Raw genomic sequence first — 16,075 nt, 5'->3', positions numbered from 1 at the left:
AGGGCTGCATGAGTGAGAACAGACCCCGCTCCTGGACTCCAGTCCCACTTCCTTGCATATCCTGTAGGCAAGCAGGCCCCTGAGCCTCCAATGCGGGTGGAGGCAGGGTGAGTGTGCAGGCTGAAAGCCAGACAGCTCCTTCCCCTCCCCAGGCTTGGGTCTCTCTCTTAACTCTGGCCTTAGCTTCTCTAGGGCAGAGTGCACGGACACAGGAGCCTACGCATGCCCTTTGGTTTTCTTCTCCCCACCCAGGGCCAAACATATTAAATAAATAAATAAAGACAGAGGGTCAGAAGATCCAATCAGCCACTTGAGGTTTATTGATAAAGTCCAAGGATGCACCAGCTGGGCCTAATCTCATCCTTCCATTCCTCCTGGCTTTTCGTTCTTCCAAGCTCAGGTTTATAGTTTTTTCTCTCTCTCCCTCTCTTTCTCATCCAAAAATCCTGAGCTGATTTCATACCCTGTCTACTCTCTGCTGGGATGAGTGAGCCCCACAAGGTATCACCTTCCTCCAGTGGAATGGAGGGTGGGGTAGGGGTCATCTCAGAAGGCCCACCAACTTCCTGCTGTGGCCAGAGCCCCTGCTCCTGCCCACTCAGGCCGCAGTGGAACAGAGAAACTGGTGTCCCTCTCGGAGCGTTGCCTTCATCTCCTCAAACTGGGCCAGCTGGCAGGCCTCGGCCAGGCCCAGCCAGCGGTACGCCTGGTGTTCGTGGGAGAGTCGGATCTCCACGTCGTAGTCCTTCACCTCCGCTAGCCAGTAGACCACGGTTTTAGGCTTCTCCCAGGCCACATAGTTGAGCTCCTTTCTGAACCCCTCAATGATGGTTAGCTGGTCTGCTTCTAAGCCGGCTTCTTCCTTCGTCTCCCGCAGAGCTGTTTCCAAGTCACTTTCTCCGGGATCCACGTGGCCTGAGTGGAAGAAAAAGGAAGAGGAGATCCTTTCAAGCAAGCTGGATGGGCCAGGCAAGATCATGAAAAATGGGAGTGAGGCTCAAGCAAGCCTAGAGATTTGGGGTACTGGGCTGGGTAGCTTCTGGCTCTGGGGAACCTGTGCCAATCTCCAATCCCATCTTCTCTGCACAGAGGGAAATGAGACGTGTGGGACAAGTCTGATCTAGAACAGGCTTTCTTCTCATTTGTTTTTCCTTTTTTTTTTTGCTTTTTGGGTCATACCCGCCGATGCACAGGGGTTACTCCTAGCTTTGCACTCAGAAATCACTCCTGGTAGTGCTTGGGGGATCATAGGGGATGCTGGGGATCAAACCCGAGTCGGCCGCGTATAAGGAAAACACAATACCTACTGTTTGAAGAGGCATCTTGCTCCCCACCCAAAGCAGTAGTCTTGAACCTCAATGCTTAACACTGTGGGTTGCAACCCCATAAGGGGGTGCGGAACTGAACATGGGGGTCGCCTCAAACCTGTTGTCTGGCTCTTTGGGAATCTCTTCACCTCATGTTCTCAGGGATCACTTTGCCCTTGAAGCCCTGCGAGTGATTTTTCTCCCGGAGGGGCAGGGCTTTCCTGGCAGGTAGGCTGAGGCGGCGCGCTCTGCCGACAGCCCACAGTGAGGATTTCCTGAAGTCTCAGGGCCCTGCAGACGGCTCAGAACCCCGCACCCAGGCGCCAGCAGCTGTTTCCAAGTAGCTATCACGGCTTCTCTAAATTGTTTTCATCTTTCTAACTGAGCAAGGCCAGATTCCACTTTCATAGGGAAGGGCCTGATGGGAACTTAAGACTAAGGACCAGCTGAGAGCCAGTTCTAAGAAAATTTGTTGGCAAGACCCGAGCCCAAGCAGACAGCTGCCAAAAAACTGTTGGAGAAGAAGTTGAAGCTCTGCAGACTTGGCGAAGCCTGAGCAGCCCTCCCGGCACATTCTCCACCGGCCAGAGGGGCTATGCTGGAGAGGGAGGGTCAAGCACTCTTTGCTGTCCCCTACTGGGTTTGGAGACAGGGCTAGACCCTTGCCCTCCTCCCCAGGGTCTTCAGAACAGTGCCTCGAATCAGTGGCTCCCACGGAGAGCAACCAGGAGGCCAGCGCCTCAAGGTTCATTCTAGTTTCTGGCTTCAGGAGAGTTTTTCACCGACTAGTTCGCAGAGCCCCACAGATGAGGGAAAGACACAGACCCAGGATGCCCAGTAGCAGGCGGGGTTCTGGGGGAGACCCTCTCTGGTGGTCTGCCACCCCTCCACGTGAACAGGGCCCCTTCTGGCCTGAGCATGGCCAGAGCAGGAGCGGCCTATGACACTCGCAGTAAGCAGCCCTCACTGCAGTGTGACTTGGGGGGTCAGGAGACAAGCGCGAATATTCCTATTCATAGTAACCGGGACACTTCTCTTCCTCCCCCCGCCCCCCCCCCCCCCCCCCCCGCACCTTGTTTCTACCTAGTGAAATTCAAATGTGCAAAAGTGACTTCCTGTTCCCAGTGCCTTGTCTTCTTCCCATACTGGGTCGACTTCACCCCCTGTCCTTTCCCTTCTGTCTGGGGGTTCTTCACACTGGACCCCTAAAGCCTAGCCCAGGACTTTATCCCAGGTCTCCCACCCCCAGTCCAGGGTTCTTTCTTCTACCCACCCTGAGGCTGATGTTCTGATGAATGATACTCACCAAAATATACACACTCCCACCCCTCTCTCTCACATACATACCACAGGTGCTGCTTCTGCCCTGGATTCAGTCACAGTTCTATTTCCAGCCCCGCTCTGGCCTGGAGGCCTTGCATGCAGAAAGGCTTTGGGGCTCCTGCTACCTGCTGTTCCGTGCACTGACCAAGGTAAAGCCAATCTTGCAGGGGTCCCAGCAGGGTGGATTTTTCAGTACCACTCGGCATTGCCCCCGCACCGAAACAGCCCCTTGGAACTCGCACCTTTGGGAGGAGTCCAGTGGTGGATGCCGTTGGACGCTTGCAGCAGGAGGAACTCGATGGCACTGCTGTCCACCTTGGGAACTGGGCATCTCCGGAAGATGATTAGGCCACAGGCTCTCAGGGCCATGGTCTATGTGAGAACCTGACAAAAGAGACGGGGAGTTACATGCAACCACCAGGAAGGGCCAGACTGGGGGCCTCACTCTGGCCCTGGGGAGGACAAGAGGTTAATAGTGACTCATGAGCAGGCCAAGAAGCCATGGGGTGGGCTGGGGGGCTTGGGCCAGGAATCAGAGACGGGTTTATGTGTGTCAATGCAGGAAACCTGGGGTCCACCCTGTTAGTACAATTCTAGCCCCACTCTTCTAGGTCTCCCTGCTCCAACATAGGGCTGGGGTATGTTCCCTCAGAGACTGGAAGTGCCCAGAAGCAAACCCCAGGAATTCAGGTGCGGGAGAGGCAGGGCAATTCTGTCAAATCTGTGTTCCCAAATCTGTTTCCTCCAGCCTGCACCTTGGGAGCCAAGAGACCCCCCCCCCAAACAGTGTTGTCTAAATGCTCCAAGGAAGGCCTAGAGAAGGGGGCTGATGGACTAAAAATGGATTTGAGTGTGGATTGTTTCTGGCTTTCTGTTTATCCATGGGTTTGACCACTCTGCACTGATGTGAATTGAAATTCGTGGCACATGGGGGCCTAAGCAATAGGACAGTGGGAGGGCGGTTGCCTTGCACACAGCCGGCCCAGGTTTGATCCCCAGCATCCCATATGGTCCCCCAACACTGCCAGGAGTGATTCCTAAGTGCATAGCCAGGAGTAACCCCTGAGCACCACAGGATGTGGCCCCAAAAAGATGGGAAAGGAAAGTAAGGAAAAGAAAGAAATTCATGGCACAGAAAGAGAAATTCAGAGTGGAAAGTCTTTTTCTCATCCCATCAGAGGCAAACTAGCAAGGTGGTCACAAGTCTGAACCTGGAGCTTGGATTCAAGTTCTGGCCCCACCATGTGCTTGCTGTGTGACCAGCTCCTCTGCCTCCATTTTCTCTCTAAGACAGGATAATAACAGTTCTACCTCAAAAGGCTGCTCTGAGGAGGATTACATGACTTACACTCTGCAGAGTGCTTTCAAACAGTTGTTGGCACATAATAAGCACTCAATAGATTTCAGCATGCTTGGAAAAAATGTCTGGAAGGACACACACCATTAATAGTGTTTTCTGGAGACAGGATTATGGAGAGACTTTCATTTTCTACTCCATTTATTTCTGTATTTGGAAATTCACAGAGAACATTTATTAACTTTAAAATCAGCAATACAATAAAGACCACAACATTTTCCTCTTTTCTTTTGCATTTAATCTTTTTTTCCTTCCCCAGAGGGGGGAAATATGTCAACAACAAAAGGTAAAAAAAGTGATTAAAAAAATGGGAATAGCTGTAGAAGTGAAAACAACAACAAAAAACACTTGTCATCTGCAGGGGAACATATAAACAAGAGAAGGCCCAGGGGTAGGGCTCAGTAGCAGAGTGTAAGCTCTGTGCTATAGGATAAAAAACTTAAAAGTTCAAGATTTTATTTGGAAGAACACACCTGGTGATGCTCAGGGGTTACTCCTTTCTCTGCACTCCAAAATTACTCCTGGTAATGCTTAGGGGACCATATGGGATACCAGAGTCAAACCCTGGTTAGCTGTGAGCAAGGCAAGTGCCCTACCTAGCTGCTGCACTATGGCTCCAGTTCCAACAAGAAATTATTGAACAACTGTCATTGTGCTAGGCCTTTGCCTTCATGAAGTTTATGTTCTATGAAGAGAGGTCGCTGTTGCTGCCGCTGTCCTCCCGTTCATCGATTCGCTCGAGAGGGCCCAGTAACGTCTCCATTGGAGACTTTGTTGTTACTGTGTCTGGCATATCGAATACATCACGGGGAGCTTGCCAGGCTCTGCCGTGCGGGCGAGATACTCTCGGTAGCTTGCCGGGCTCTCCGAGAGGGGCGGAGGAATTGAACTCGGGTCGGCCATGTTGGCTGCGTGCAAGGCAAACGCCCTACCGCTGTGCTATCGCTCCAGCCCCTGTGCTATAGCTCCAGCCCATGAAGAGAGGTAGATTTAGTAAAATAGCAAAGCAAGTTAAAGACTGCCTTAGCAGGCTGGAGCGATAGTACAGCGGGTAGGGCGTTTGCCTTGCACGTGGCCGACCGGGTTCGATTCCCAGCATCTCATATGGTCTCCCGAGCACCACCAGGAATAATTCCTGAGTGCAAATTCAGGAGTAGCCCCTGTGCATCGCCAGGTGTGAACCAAATAGCAAAAAGGAAAAAAAAAAAAGAAAGAAAGACTGCCTTAGGCTTGGGGTTGTGGGCACAAGTGGGAGAGCAATGTCCCCGAATAGTACTCACCCCATCTTCCACCCACAAACCTGACCCTGCACCACCAGCAGTGGCAGCAATAGCTCCCAAGCACTGCAAGGCACAGCACAGTCGGGAGAGGCCCCACAACAATGAAAACGGTGGTGGGGTGGGGGGAGGGGCCACCTGGGAGATAGCACAGTGGTTTAGGGCAAAGCTGCTTAAACTTCTCCCACTCACAGTTCCTTTCCTTTTCTGTTTTGGTTCCGTTGGCAGATGATGCTGTGCTGGCGGGAGCCTGGGCCCGCTTCCCCAGACACTCAGCCTGTGGAGCTGGCTCTCTGGCTCACTCTCAATCCCTTCTCGCCTGAGAGATTGAACTGTCACATGACCCTGGCCTATAGGTATATGACTTAGGCATAGAAACCAAACATTTACTGATAACACGTCACGCAGAAATTTCTTTTCAAACCACCCCCACATCGGGTCACAACACAGGTAAGAAAGAAGTTGGACTCGAAGAAATTTCCCAACAGGGCATTTACCAAGATAGGTGCTAGGGAACTATTTCTTTCTCACCAAAAAGCCAATCATACCGCACACTAGGACCTCTCTGAACCTTTTAAAACTGTGAAATGAGGTTTCTTTTTTCTTTTCTTTTTTTTTTTTTTTTTGCTTTTTGGGTCACACCCGGTGATGCTCAGGGGTTACTCCTGGCTCATGCACTCAGGAATTACTCCTGGTGGTGCTCGGGGGACCATATAGGATGCTGGAAATCGAACCTGGGTCGGTCATGTTGGCTGCGTGCAAGGCAAACGCCCTACCCGCTGTACTATCGCTCCAGCCCCGGAATGAGGTTTTTATTTATTTTTGCTTTGTGGGTCACACTCAGTGATGCACAGGGGTTACTGCTGGCTCTGCACTCAGGAATTACTCCTGGTGGTGCTCAGGGAACAATATGGGATGCTGGGGATTGAACCTGGGTTGGCTGTGTGCAAGGCCAGTGCTCAACCCGCTGTACTATTGCTCCAGCCCCTGCAATGAGTTTTTAAAGGTTGGAAAGAATCTCAACATGGGTTTTTCAAAGATCTGTGCTCTCCTAGACAGAGGGAAGGAGGGCAAACAGGCATGAATCCATAAGAGAGCAAGTTGATAATTATCAACATTCAAATTCCCTTAGACCCACCAATGTCATTTCTAGGCACTCAGATATGCAGAAAGCAGTTTTCAGATGTATACACAGGGATGTTCAACATACTCTTCTCTGGAACATCAAAATGAGAGCTGGAGAAACTGCTCAAAGGGCTGACCACATGCTTTGTATGCAGGAGGCCTGGCTTTCATCTCAGTACCACATGATCCCCTGAGTACCACTGTAGGAAGCAAACCCCTAAGAAAAATGCCTGGAGTAGACCTAAGCACTTCCAAGAGTGACCCAAAAAAGTCAACAGAAGTACCCAAAATGGGGGAGGGGGGAGCAGAGCAACAGTACAACGGGTAGGTCATTTGCCTTGCACACAGTCAACCTGGGCATGATTCATAGAATCCCATATGGTCCCCCGAGCTGGCTAGGAGTGATCCCTGAGCACGAACCAGGAGTAACCCCTGAATACTGCCAGTATGCCCCTACCCCCCCAAAAAAACCCCACCTAACAATAGGAGGGCTGGAGAGATAGTACAGGGGTTAAGGCACTTGCCTTGGATCCAGAGAGATGGTACAGTAATAGTGGGTAGGGCATTTACCTTACACATAACTGACCGAAGTTTGATTCCTGGAACCCCATGTGGTCCCCTGAGCACTGCCAGGCATGATCTCTGAGCACAAAGCCAGAGTCAGGAGTAAGCCATGAGCACTGTCGGGTGTGGTCCAAAAAATAAAGAGTAAAAACAATAGGACTGGTTGGGTTAGAGAGAAAGTACAAGCGGGCAGGGCACTTGCCTTGCACGCAGCTGGCCAACATGGGTTTGATTTCTGGCATCCCATATGGTCCTGCAAGCACCGCCAAGAATGATACCTGAACACAGAGCCAGGAGTAAGTCCTGAGCTCCTGTAAGTGATCCCAAAATCAAAAAACAAGAAAGAGACAGTACTAAACTTGCAGCTTGTTATAAAGATTTTCAAATGGCTAGGAGAAAGAAAGTTGGGTTTAGAAGAGCATATCTCAAAATAGCATTATACATATTTAAACTTGAAATCCTGTTTGAGCTTTAAAATTTGCCTGTAAAGCGGTAGCATTTTATTAAATATTCTGTTCTGCTTCCCCTGCTCTCCCAATTCTGCTGAGAACTTTTCCTGTTCAGGAAGCCCAGAAGGAAGTACTGTGCCACTACAAAATGGGTGAATAAAGGACCAGCACCTGGCTCAGGCAGAAAAGGGAACTGGTCCCACACTCCACAAAAAGAGAGTCAGCAAGCATTACAGACGACAGGTGTGGAGAAGCAAGAATGTGGGCGCTCCTAGACAAGCTTACAGAACCTGGGTGGGAGGACACTGCTCTCTCCCTCCACAGGAAGCCCTGCTCAGCAATTCCTCACATCGCTCAACAACATCGGGAGGCCAAGATTGAGAGACAAGACATACGGACCTAGGGTGACAAGCGAAGCCACCAGGGAAAGGGTGGCAGGTCTATGGAACCCTCCAGGGAGGGCGCTTGAGGGAGTGACAAGGGTACCCCTAACAAATATACCTTAGCGGACATCAAGGTGTGGGGGTTACCACATTTAAGAAACAAACCAATCAGTGATTCATCTCAGTGGCACCAGAAGAGGCTGGATCGTCACCTAGGTTCACATGTTCACTTTCCTCTTGCTTTTTGGGCCACACCTGGAAGTGCTCAGGGCTTACTCCTGGCTCTGAGCTCAGGGATTGCTCCTGGTGGGGCTCCGGGGACCATATGGGATGCTGAGGATCAAACCTGATCAGCTGCCTGCAAGGCGAATTGCCCCATCCACTGATTTTTTTTTTCTTTTTCCTTTTTCCTTTTTGGGCCACACCCACTGATGCACAGGGGTTACTCCTGGCTCATGTACTCAGGAATTACTCCTAGTGTTGCTCGGGGAACCATATGGGATGCTGGAATTGAACCTGGGTCTGCCGCATGCAAGGCAAACGCCCTACCCTCTGTGCTATCGCTCCAGCCCTCCCACTGATCCCTTTTATTCTCCTGAATTTTCTTCTGGGATCCTCCCAAGCAGTGCCCAGGGGGCCCTGAAACCACTCCTAGAGCAACTTGGCCTGGCTGTGTGGGACTCATGATTCAGTGCGTGGGCTCAGTGATGCTATTGGGGGGCCACTGGGGAAAATAATACCTGGGGGTGCAGCGGGGAGGTGGGGGCCAGATTCTACTTCCAAGTCAGGACTAGCACGTGGAGGCATGTGCTGCAGCCCTTGTGAGCGCCCTCCCAGTCCCACAGAGTCACTCTCACCTGTGCTCTGCACCCAAGGTGAAAGGAGCTGTTCTGAAAAGGCAGAATTCCCACCTGCCCTGGCAACTGCTTGGCCCGGGGCAGCTGTTTTCTAAATTTCATTACACACCCGCACCCCCAGCCCCACCCAGTTTCTGACTCCTACTTTCAGAAGCAGTTCCGAAGTCACCTGGTCTGTAAAGCCTTCAGGCTTCTAAGCACTCCACCTGGGCGTCCCTAACATTGATAACATGCTCCAGAGCTACTCTAGTGAGCAGAGAAGAACACGATGAGCAACGGCGAATGAAGGACTTAGAGAAGGATGGGAGCTGGTGCAGTTCTGTGAGAAGATGGAGAAAGCCAGGCAGCCACCTCTGCATTCGGGGCTGGGCCTGGGCTCCGGCTCAGTGAGGCAGTTGGAAGTGAAGTGGAGGAACGCAGCAAGCGGGAGCAGCCAGAGTCCCTTGGTCACAGATCTAAATGGAAGCCTGGTCCTGGATTCAGAGTCACAGAGGGACGAGATTCAGCAGGAGCTGGGGAGAGCTGCAGGACCCAGGGCTGGGTGAGTCCGCAGATCTGCGTGCAAATCCTCATCACCCGGCCTGGGACGCTGCGGTGACTTCGGTGTGGGCCATCGGCGACGTCACTCTAGCTCTCCAAATCTCGCACAAAATTTCCGGAGGTCAAGCCTAACCTCCTCTAGAGGAAAGGAATGCTGAGAACTTGGCTCCAGCTGCGTTGAGTGGACGCGGTCCCTAGTCAGCCCAGAGCGTGCCTGCGGAGCAGGGAAAATCCTGGTGCCTCTGGCAGCGGTGAGCGGGCCTGCCGGGGAGCTGTCTCCCGGTTCCCAGCTCTACAGCTCGCAACAGATGTTCACTGACTCCACAGAACTCTCCCCACCTCCCACTGAAACAAATGCTCAGGGTCTGTTCTGGGGCTTTGGGCAAGTGCCCAGTGTTTTCCTAAAGAGTGTCATTTACATAAAAGTCAGCGGAGCCGGGTGGGAGGGTTTCTGTTTTTCTGGAGACCTTGAAGCTGAACCGGTCTGGGGGTTTGAAGGCGGCCATCCGGAGCAAGCTCTCGCTCTCATTGTCTCCCTCCTGCTCTCTCTCCCCTCTCCCCGTCTTCTCACACACAGAGACCTACACCAAGTGGATTCAGATCTGCGTGAGGGTGGTGGTGGTGGTTAAAGCACACGGTATTCCAATACACAAATATGCCTGTAGCCAGGACTTGGGAGGTGAGGACTCCAGGCTGACAGCAGGCAATTCACACGTTAGGAAAGTGGCAGAGTGCCTTCCATATATTTTTTTTTCTTTTGTAAAATCGGGAACAACAACAAAAAAAAACTCTGCTTCAATGTCATAGAAAGTTCCAGAAGCTAAGGAAAAGTGCTCTTGGCTTTCTCTACGTATACAATCCCTTCACAGTCTAGGAGGTTCAGAGCTGAGGTGCCAAAAAATAATTCACAGATAAGTGGCGATGCTGATGTGTTGTGTTCCACTGTTTTCATCGGATTAATCAGAGTGCTACTGCAAGCAGGACTCACCCCCCCACCCAAAGCCCTCACAGATACACACACACACACACACACATACACATACACATACACACACACACACACACACACACACACACACCTGGGTAGAGGAAGAGCTATCATGTTTTTCCTCCAATCTGTTCTTCATAGTTTAAAATCCCTTTAGCACAAGACATTAAAATCGGGCTACCCCAAGTATCCCTGGGTTACATTCCTAACACCACAGAACGGGGGGGGGGGGGGGGGGGTGTGGAAGGGAAGGAAAGTGACTATAGATGAAAACTAATGATTATGACTTTCTTTTAATAAAACTTTTTAAATAAAAGTGTTTTAATAAAAGCAGGGGAAAAAAAAGAATAGTAGAGATAAGTACCAGGAGCTTTGCTCCACGGTCTGGGGGTTTGAAGCCGGCCTCACATGCTGGGGCAAAAGGCAGCTCAGATAGAGAAGCGACCATCAAGTAAAGGGTGTTCGGAGGGCCTGCTCAGGAGGGGAGACGCGTGCCAAAAGTAAACTATAAACCTAACATGCTGGCCATTCAATACTTGCATTGCAGACCACAACACCCTAAAGGAGAGAGAGTAAAAAGGAATGCGCCTGACACAGAGGGGGGTGGGGGTGGAGGGTGGGGGATGGGAGTGGATGGGAAGGATACTGGGAACACTGGTGGTGGAAAACGGCCACTGGTGGAGGGATGGGTACTCAATCATTGTATGACTGAAATGGAAGCACGAAAGTTTGTAAGTCTGTAACTGTACCTCACGGTGATTCATTAAAGAATAAAATTTAAAAAAAATATCGGCTACCATCAAGCTTCTACACTTCAAGTTGTGTTGTTTTTGAGGGCCACACCCACCTGTGCTCAGAGGCCCTGCAGGAGACGAGAGGTTCCGTCCTTGGATGGAACCCCTTGTCTCCTGCATGCAAAGCACATGCTCTGTTCTTTGGTTCTTGCATCTTCTCTAATGCGCCAGGCCAGCATTTCTCACTCAGGGCCATGTGATCCTCAGGAGTGTCCAGGTGAAAACTGTGTAAATAGGTGCCACAGCATGAGATTAGCGGAACAACCCGTAGAGGGGGAAGGCACACATACCAGAAGGAAACAAGGTTGGGTGGGGGCCATCGTGGGAAGAAGGCTGAGAAACAGCAGCTCTAGTCGCCTTTTCGCTATAAATACTTAATACCTCCCGTTTACATCAGGAAACTGAGATTAGAAAAGATTAAAATACTTGCCCCCAGCCTAGCTGGTTGTCGAATGGCTTTGGATCTGGATCCAAGTCTAACTCTAGAGTCTGTATTTTATGGTCCTCTGGGCCCTGCCAGGAGTAAGCCTTGAGCACAGCTGGGTGTGGCCCAAAAACCACAAATAAAATTAAGTCTGTATATCCGCCCCCCCATTACACAGCTCTGCTGGTTGTGAAAGAACAGAGCTGCAGTACAAAGGTTGAGCAAATGATTCCTCACATTTCTTCCAGTGTCTTTGATTCATATTTATAGGGAGGGCTTTTAAGACGGCTGGCTGCAGTCTTCGCCACTAAGGAGGATTTGGTTGGAGCAGGGTGCAGAGGAAGTTCCAAAGCTGGCTTTAAAGGGGTCAAATGTAATCAGCGCCGCCCCACCCCCCCTTGCTTGGTCTGTTTGAGGAGAGATTCAAAGCCTTCCCCACTCTCTCCAGAGGCAGGCACCAGGCATCAGGCACATCTTTGATGCTCGCCTTGGCCAAGCACACTAGCCCCTCACTCAGGGCCCTGGTGTCCAAGAAATCAGTCCAGGCCACTCAACACTGAGGAACAAGAGGTCAGCTGTGTGCCCACAAGCAACTCCCAACTCTCCCGAATTTCCTACATCACAATGTCCTTTTTCTAATCAGCCAATTCACTTTCAGAGAATTAGATAGGAAAGGAGAGGGAGGGGGAGAGAGGGACAGAGGGAGTTAAGAGACAGAGAGAGAGAGAGGGAGAGAGAGAGAGAGAGAGACAGAGACAGAGACACAGAGACAGAGACAGAGACAGAGACACCGAGGGATAGTACAGACTTATCTGGGTTCAATCCCTGGCACCCCATATGGTTCCTCCAAGCCCACCAGGAGTGATCCCTGAGCATAGAACCAGGAGTAAGCTCTGAGCAGTGCTGGGTATGATCCCAAAAACAAATAAACAAAGAAAGAGAAAAGGGAAAAAAGCCCCGTAGACCATGAATAAACTAACTCAAAGAAACTGTTTTTCTCAGATGCATCTTTCCCTGGACAACTGCCACTGTCTTTTCTCAGAGACCAAGCTGCTGAATCATCTTACTGTCTGCTGTTTCACTGAGGGAGGAAACCAGAGATGTCCCCTGCAAGGACAGGAATACCAGCTTCCAGGAGGAGGTCAAAGTCAGACAAGGTTGAGAGAAAAGTCATTCCCAGGCAAGGGGAAATCTCTTAAGTGGCCTCTTAGTGCCATCTGCTGTACAACTCTGGAAAACAAACATGGGGAATTCTGACAGCGCCTAAAAGGATACATTTACTTATCTACTATCTGTTGATTGTTCCAGGCCCTGGGAAGTATGGTGGAATTTAATTTCCAGGTGTTTGATTTGTTTCTCGATGTCTTTGTGTGATTTGCTTCTATCTTGAGTGCATCGTGGTCTGAAAAGATTGTTGATACTACTTCTATCTTTCTGATTCTATTGAGGTATGTTCTGTGGCCTAGCATGTGGTCTATTTTGGAAAATGTTCCGTGTGTACTGGAGAAGAATGTGTATTCTTTCTTTGGGGTGTGTAAAGCCTTGTATAGGTCTATGAGCCCTCTCTCTTCTATTTCTTCCTTCAAAGCCAATGTTTCCTTGTTGAGTTTTGTTCTTGTTGATCTACTCAGAGGTGATAAGGCGATGTTGAAGTCCCCAGCTACTATTGTGTTGCTAGCAATGTCCTCCTTAAAATTTGTTAGCAGTTGTTGTAAGTTTTTAACTGTTCCCCTCATTAGGTGCGTATACATTTAAGAGTGTGATTTCTTCCTCCTGTACGTATCCCTTGATAAATAGAAAATGGCCTTCGCTGTCCCTTCTAATCTTTTTCAACCTGAAATTTATGTCGTCAGATACTAGTATGGCCACCCCAGCTTTTTTGAGGGAGCTGTTTGCTTGCAGAATTGTTTTCCATCCTTTGAGTCTTTGTTTGATCTGATTGTTCAGATGAGTTTCTTGTAGACAGCAGAATGTTGGTTTCAGTTTCTGGATCCATTTTGCCACTCTGTGTCTCTTGATTGGTGCATTTAGACTATTGACATTGAGATTATTGTCATGGGGTTTTGTGCCATCTTTCTGTAGGGGTTAGTTGTATTTATAAGTGTTTTATCATGGTCACGGTCCTCCCGTTGTTCATCGATTTGCTCGAGCGGGCCCAGTAACGTCTCTATCATGAGACTTGTTGTTACTGTGTTTGGCATATGGAGTACGTCACGGGTAGCATGCCAGGTTCTGCCCTGCGGGTGAGATACTCTCAGTAGCTTGCTGGGCTCTCCAAGAGGGGCGGAGGAATCGAACTCGAGTCGGCCATGTTGGCTGCGTGCAAGGCAAACGCCCTACCGCTGTGCTATCGCTCCAGCCCAAGTGTTTTATATGGTGGGATTTAAACAGTAGGTAAGAAGTTGATGGCTACAAAGTCCTGCATTTGAGGGCTTCATAGCCTAGTGAAAAGTGGAAAATATTTAAACATATATTTTGCCAGTGTATTTTGAGCCTCTGCACATATGTGTAAGATTTGGAAAGGAAGCATAGAAGGGGCACCCTCCCATAAAGATTTTGGATTTTTTTGGTTTGAAACCACACTTGGCTGTGCTAAGGTTACTTCGGGCTCTGTGCTCAGGGATCACTCCTGGTGGTGTTTGGTGAACTATATGAAGTGCTGTGGATTGAACTAGGGTCAAGTGCGTGCAAGGTAAGCACCTTACTTATTAGTTCTCTGGCCCAATTTTTTGGATTTTGTTTGTTTGGGGGCCAACCTCAGCTGTGCTCAGGGCTTACTCCTGCCTTTGAGCTCAGTAATCACTTTGTGGGCTCAAGGGACCATATAGGGTGCTGGGGATCAAGCCTGGGTCTGCAACGTGCAAGGCAAGTGCTCTACCCACTGTACTATCTATGTGGCCCCACTGGTCACTGGCCAAAAATTGTGAAGGATGGCTGAGTTTATCAGCAGAATAGAGGTAGAACTAATGGGTACCTTAGGCAAAGGGAGGCGTATAAGCAAAGACTCCCTCACAAAAAACTATTTCGTTGACAACACAGGGCCTTTTAATGGTTCATCATACTAAATATAGTTATGATGTATGAGGGAAATAAATTCGATTTAACATTCAGTACAAGGCGGGGAAATTCTCTTGAGCAGATCTGTTTGCCTATTAGTTATTTCTCTAAGCACAATTTTGAGCTAAATTGAGTACCTAAGTACAGTCAATCTATTGGCTTCAATAGTTGGCTAGTCCAGATGGGTCTTGACCGACACAACATTTTAGGTCTGGATTCTCTTCTAGATGGTTACTTTTCTATCAGGGGCTCCTATTTAACGAGCACGATGACTTTAAACAGGCATGACGCCTTTAGTAGGAGACACACACATTTTCCATCTTCTGCTCTCTCTCTCGCTCTCTCCCTCTCTCATTTTAAGGGATAAGTACAGACCACAGGTGAGAGATTCGTCTTTTCTGTATTCCTGCTAGCACCGCCACATTATGCATTGGATAAACGAAACAGGACATATAAACTCTTCGAGAAGTAGGCAGTGTGAACAGGCAGGTCCGAGGAGAGGAACGGTCTGGTGCTTGAGCCAGAGGGCCCTGAACCCGGGACTCTGGGGTCCCGCAAACGCTTCCATCACCCCATCAATCACCAGCATCCGTGCAAACTTGGCTCACAGCACCACTGAACCTCCCTTCTGCCAGTGTCTTCAGGGGAAAAAAAGCCAACCAAACAAAACTGGTCCTGCAAGCCACCAGGGCCCGATCTAGGCACTCCTCAAGAGCAGGGTGCAGCTACCTTCTACTGCAGCCAGGCGACGCAAGTCAGAGGTGGGTCTCTAAGCCCTCCCAGTCTCCAAACCCCGCGCCCAAAGAGAATAAGCCCGGAAAGTTCGCACTACTCACCGCCGGCGGAGGGAGGCAGGAGGCGGGCCTTCTCCAGAGGCGGAAGTCCCTTGACCAATCCAGAGAGCGCCGTTGAACTTTGCCCGACCAATAGGAAAGGGCAGAGGGCTTCTCGACCCGCCTCAAAAGGGGGCCGTTCCCTCCGGGAGAACGTCGCGAGATCTTCAGCCCCTGCGACTGATTGGTTGCAAGACGGAAATTGATAGTTTCCTCGAGTCGCTGATTGGTCTTCTTGGGAGAAGGCCGAGCGCGGCCACTAGCTCCCCGGATGCCTATTGGCGGGCGGCGCGGGACGGGGTGCGCGGGCGACAGCGCGGGTGTTCGAAACGGCGCGGGTCGGCGTTGTCATGGGGATGCGGCCTGGCTACGGCCTCTGGCTCGTGACAGCACGCTTCGAGCCCCTGCTTGGGGACTGGCCGCCGCCACCGGCCTTCTCTCCTGCCCTCCTAGGTCCGGACTGACCTCAAGGTCAGGACTTTGGGGGAACTTTGAGGTGAGAAAGGCGGTGCGGGGGGTGGGGTGGAGGGCCAGGCAGCCGGCGTCTGGGCTGCGGCGCCCGCCCCGGGGGAAGCGGCGGCGCCGGGCGCCCGCCGAGGACTCGGTCCCGCCGGCGGCGGCTCGAGAGCTGGTGCCTCGCCCGTTACCCGAACGTTCACCCGCCCTTCGATCCCGTGTCCCGATTTCTGTTTCCAGCGCTGCTCTTGGACGCCCGCTCTCGCAGGGAAGCGTTCGGAACCGTCTTGCGTTTGGGCCGGCGACCCTGGCAAATCGAGCGCGTTTATTCGGCCTCGGGT

The 16,075-nt window shown here is 50.8% G+C and overlaps 1 protein-coding gene across 1 annotated transcript; it reads right to left on the bottom strand.

The window, feature by feature from the left end:
* Positions 1-297: 297 nt before the first annotated feature.
* On the bottom strand, positions 298-15,308 carry NUDT2 (nudix hydrolase 2). The gene is made up of 3 exons (XM_056117011.1): positions 15,282-15,308; positions 2,873-3,014; positions 298-915 (listed from the first exon to the last, which is right to left on the bottom strand). The coding sequence occupies exons 2-3, from the start codon at positions 2,997-2,999 to the stop codon at positions 599-601; spliced, it is 444 nt and encodes a 147-aa protein (XP_055972986.1). The 5' UTR covers positions 3,000-3,014; positions 15,282-15,308; the 3' UTR covers positions 298-598.
* Positions 15,309-16,075: the final 767 nt, after the last annotated feature.

This window comes from Sorex fumeus, unplaced genomic scaffold, assembly GCF_029834395.1.
Source record: "Sorex fumeus unplaced genomic scaffold, SorFum_2.1 ptg000034l, whole genome shotgun sequence".
NCBI classification, from domain to species: Eukaryota; Metazoa; Chordata; class Mammalia; order Eulipotyphla; family Soricidae; genus Sorex; species Sorex fumeus.
The sequence above is the reverse complement of the archived record's forward strand: the minus strand, read 5'-3'. Positions and strand labels throughout refer to the sequence as shown.

Coding starts and splice junctions, on each gene's coding strand:
- NUDT2 (XM_056117011.1), bottom strand. CDS start 2,999: ATGGCCCTGAGAGCCTGTGGCCTAATCATCTTCCGGAGATGCCCAGTT. Junction 916..2,872: donor CCACTGGACTCCTCCCAAAG/GTGCGAGTTCCA, acceptor TCTTCCACTCAG/GCCACGTGGATCCCGGAGAA.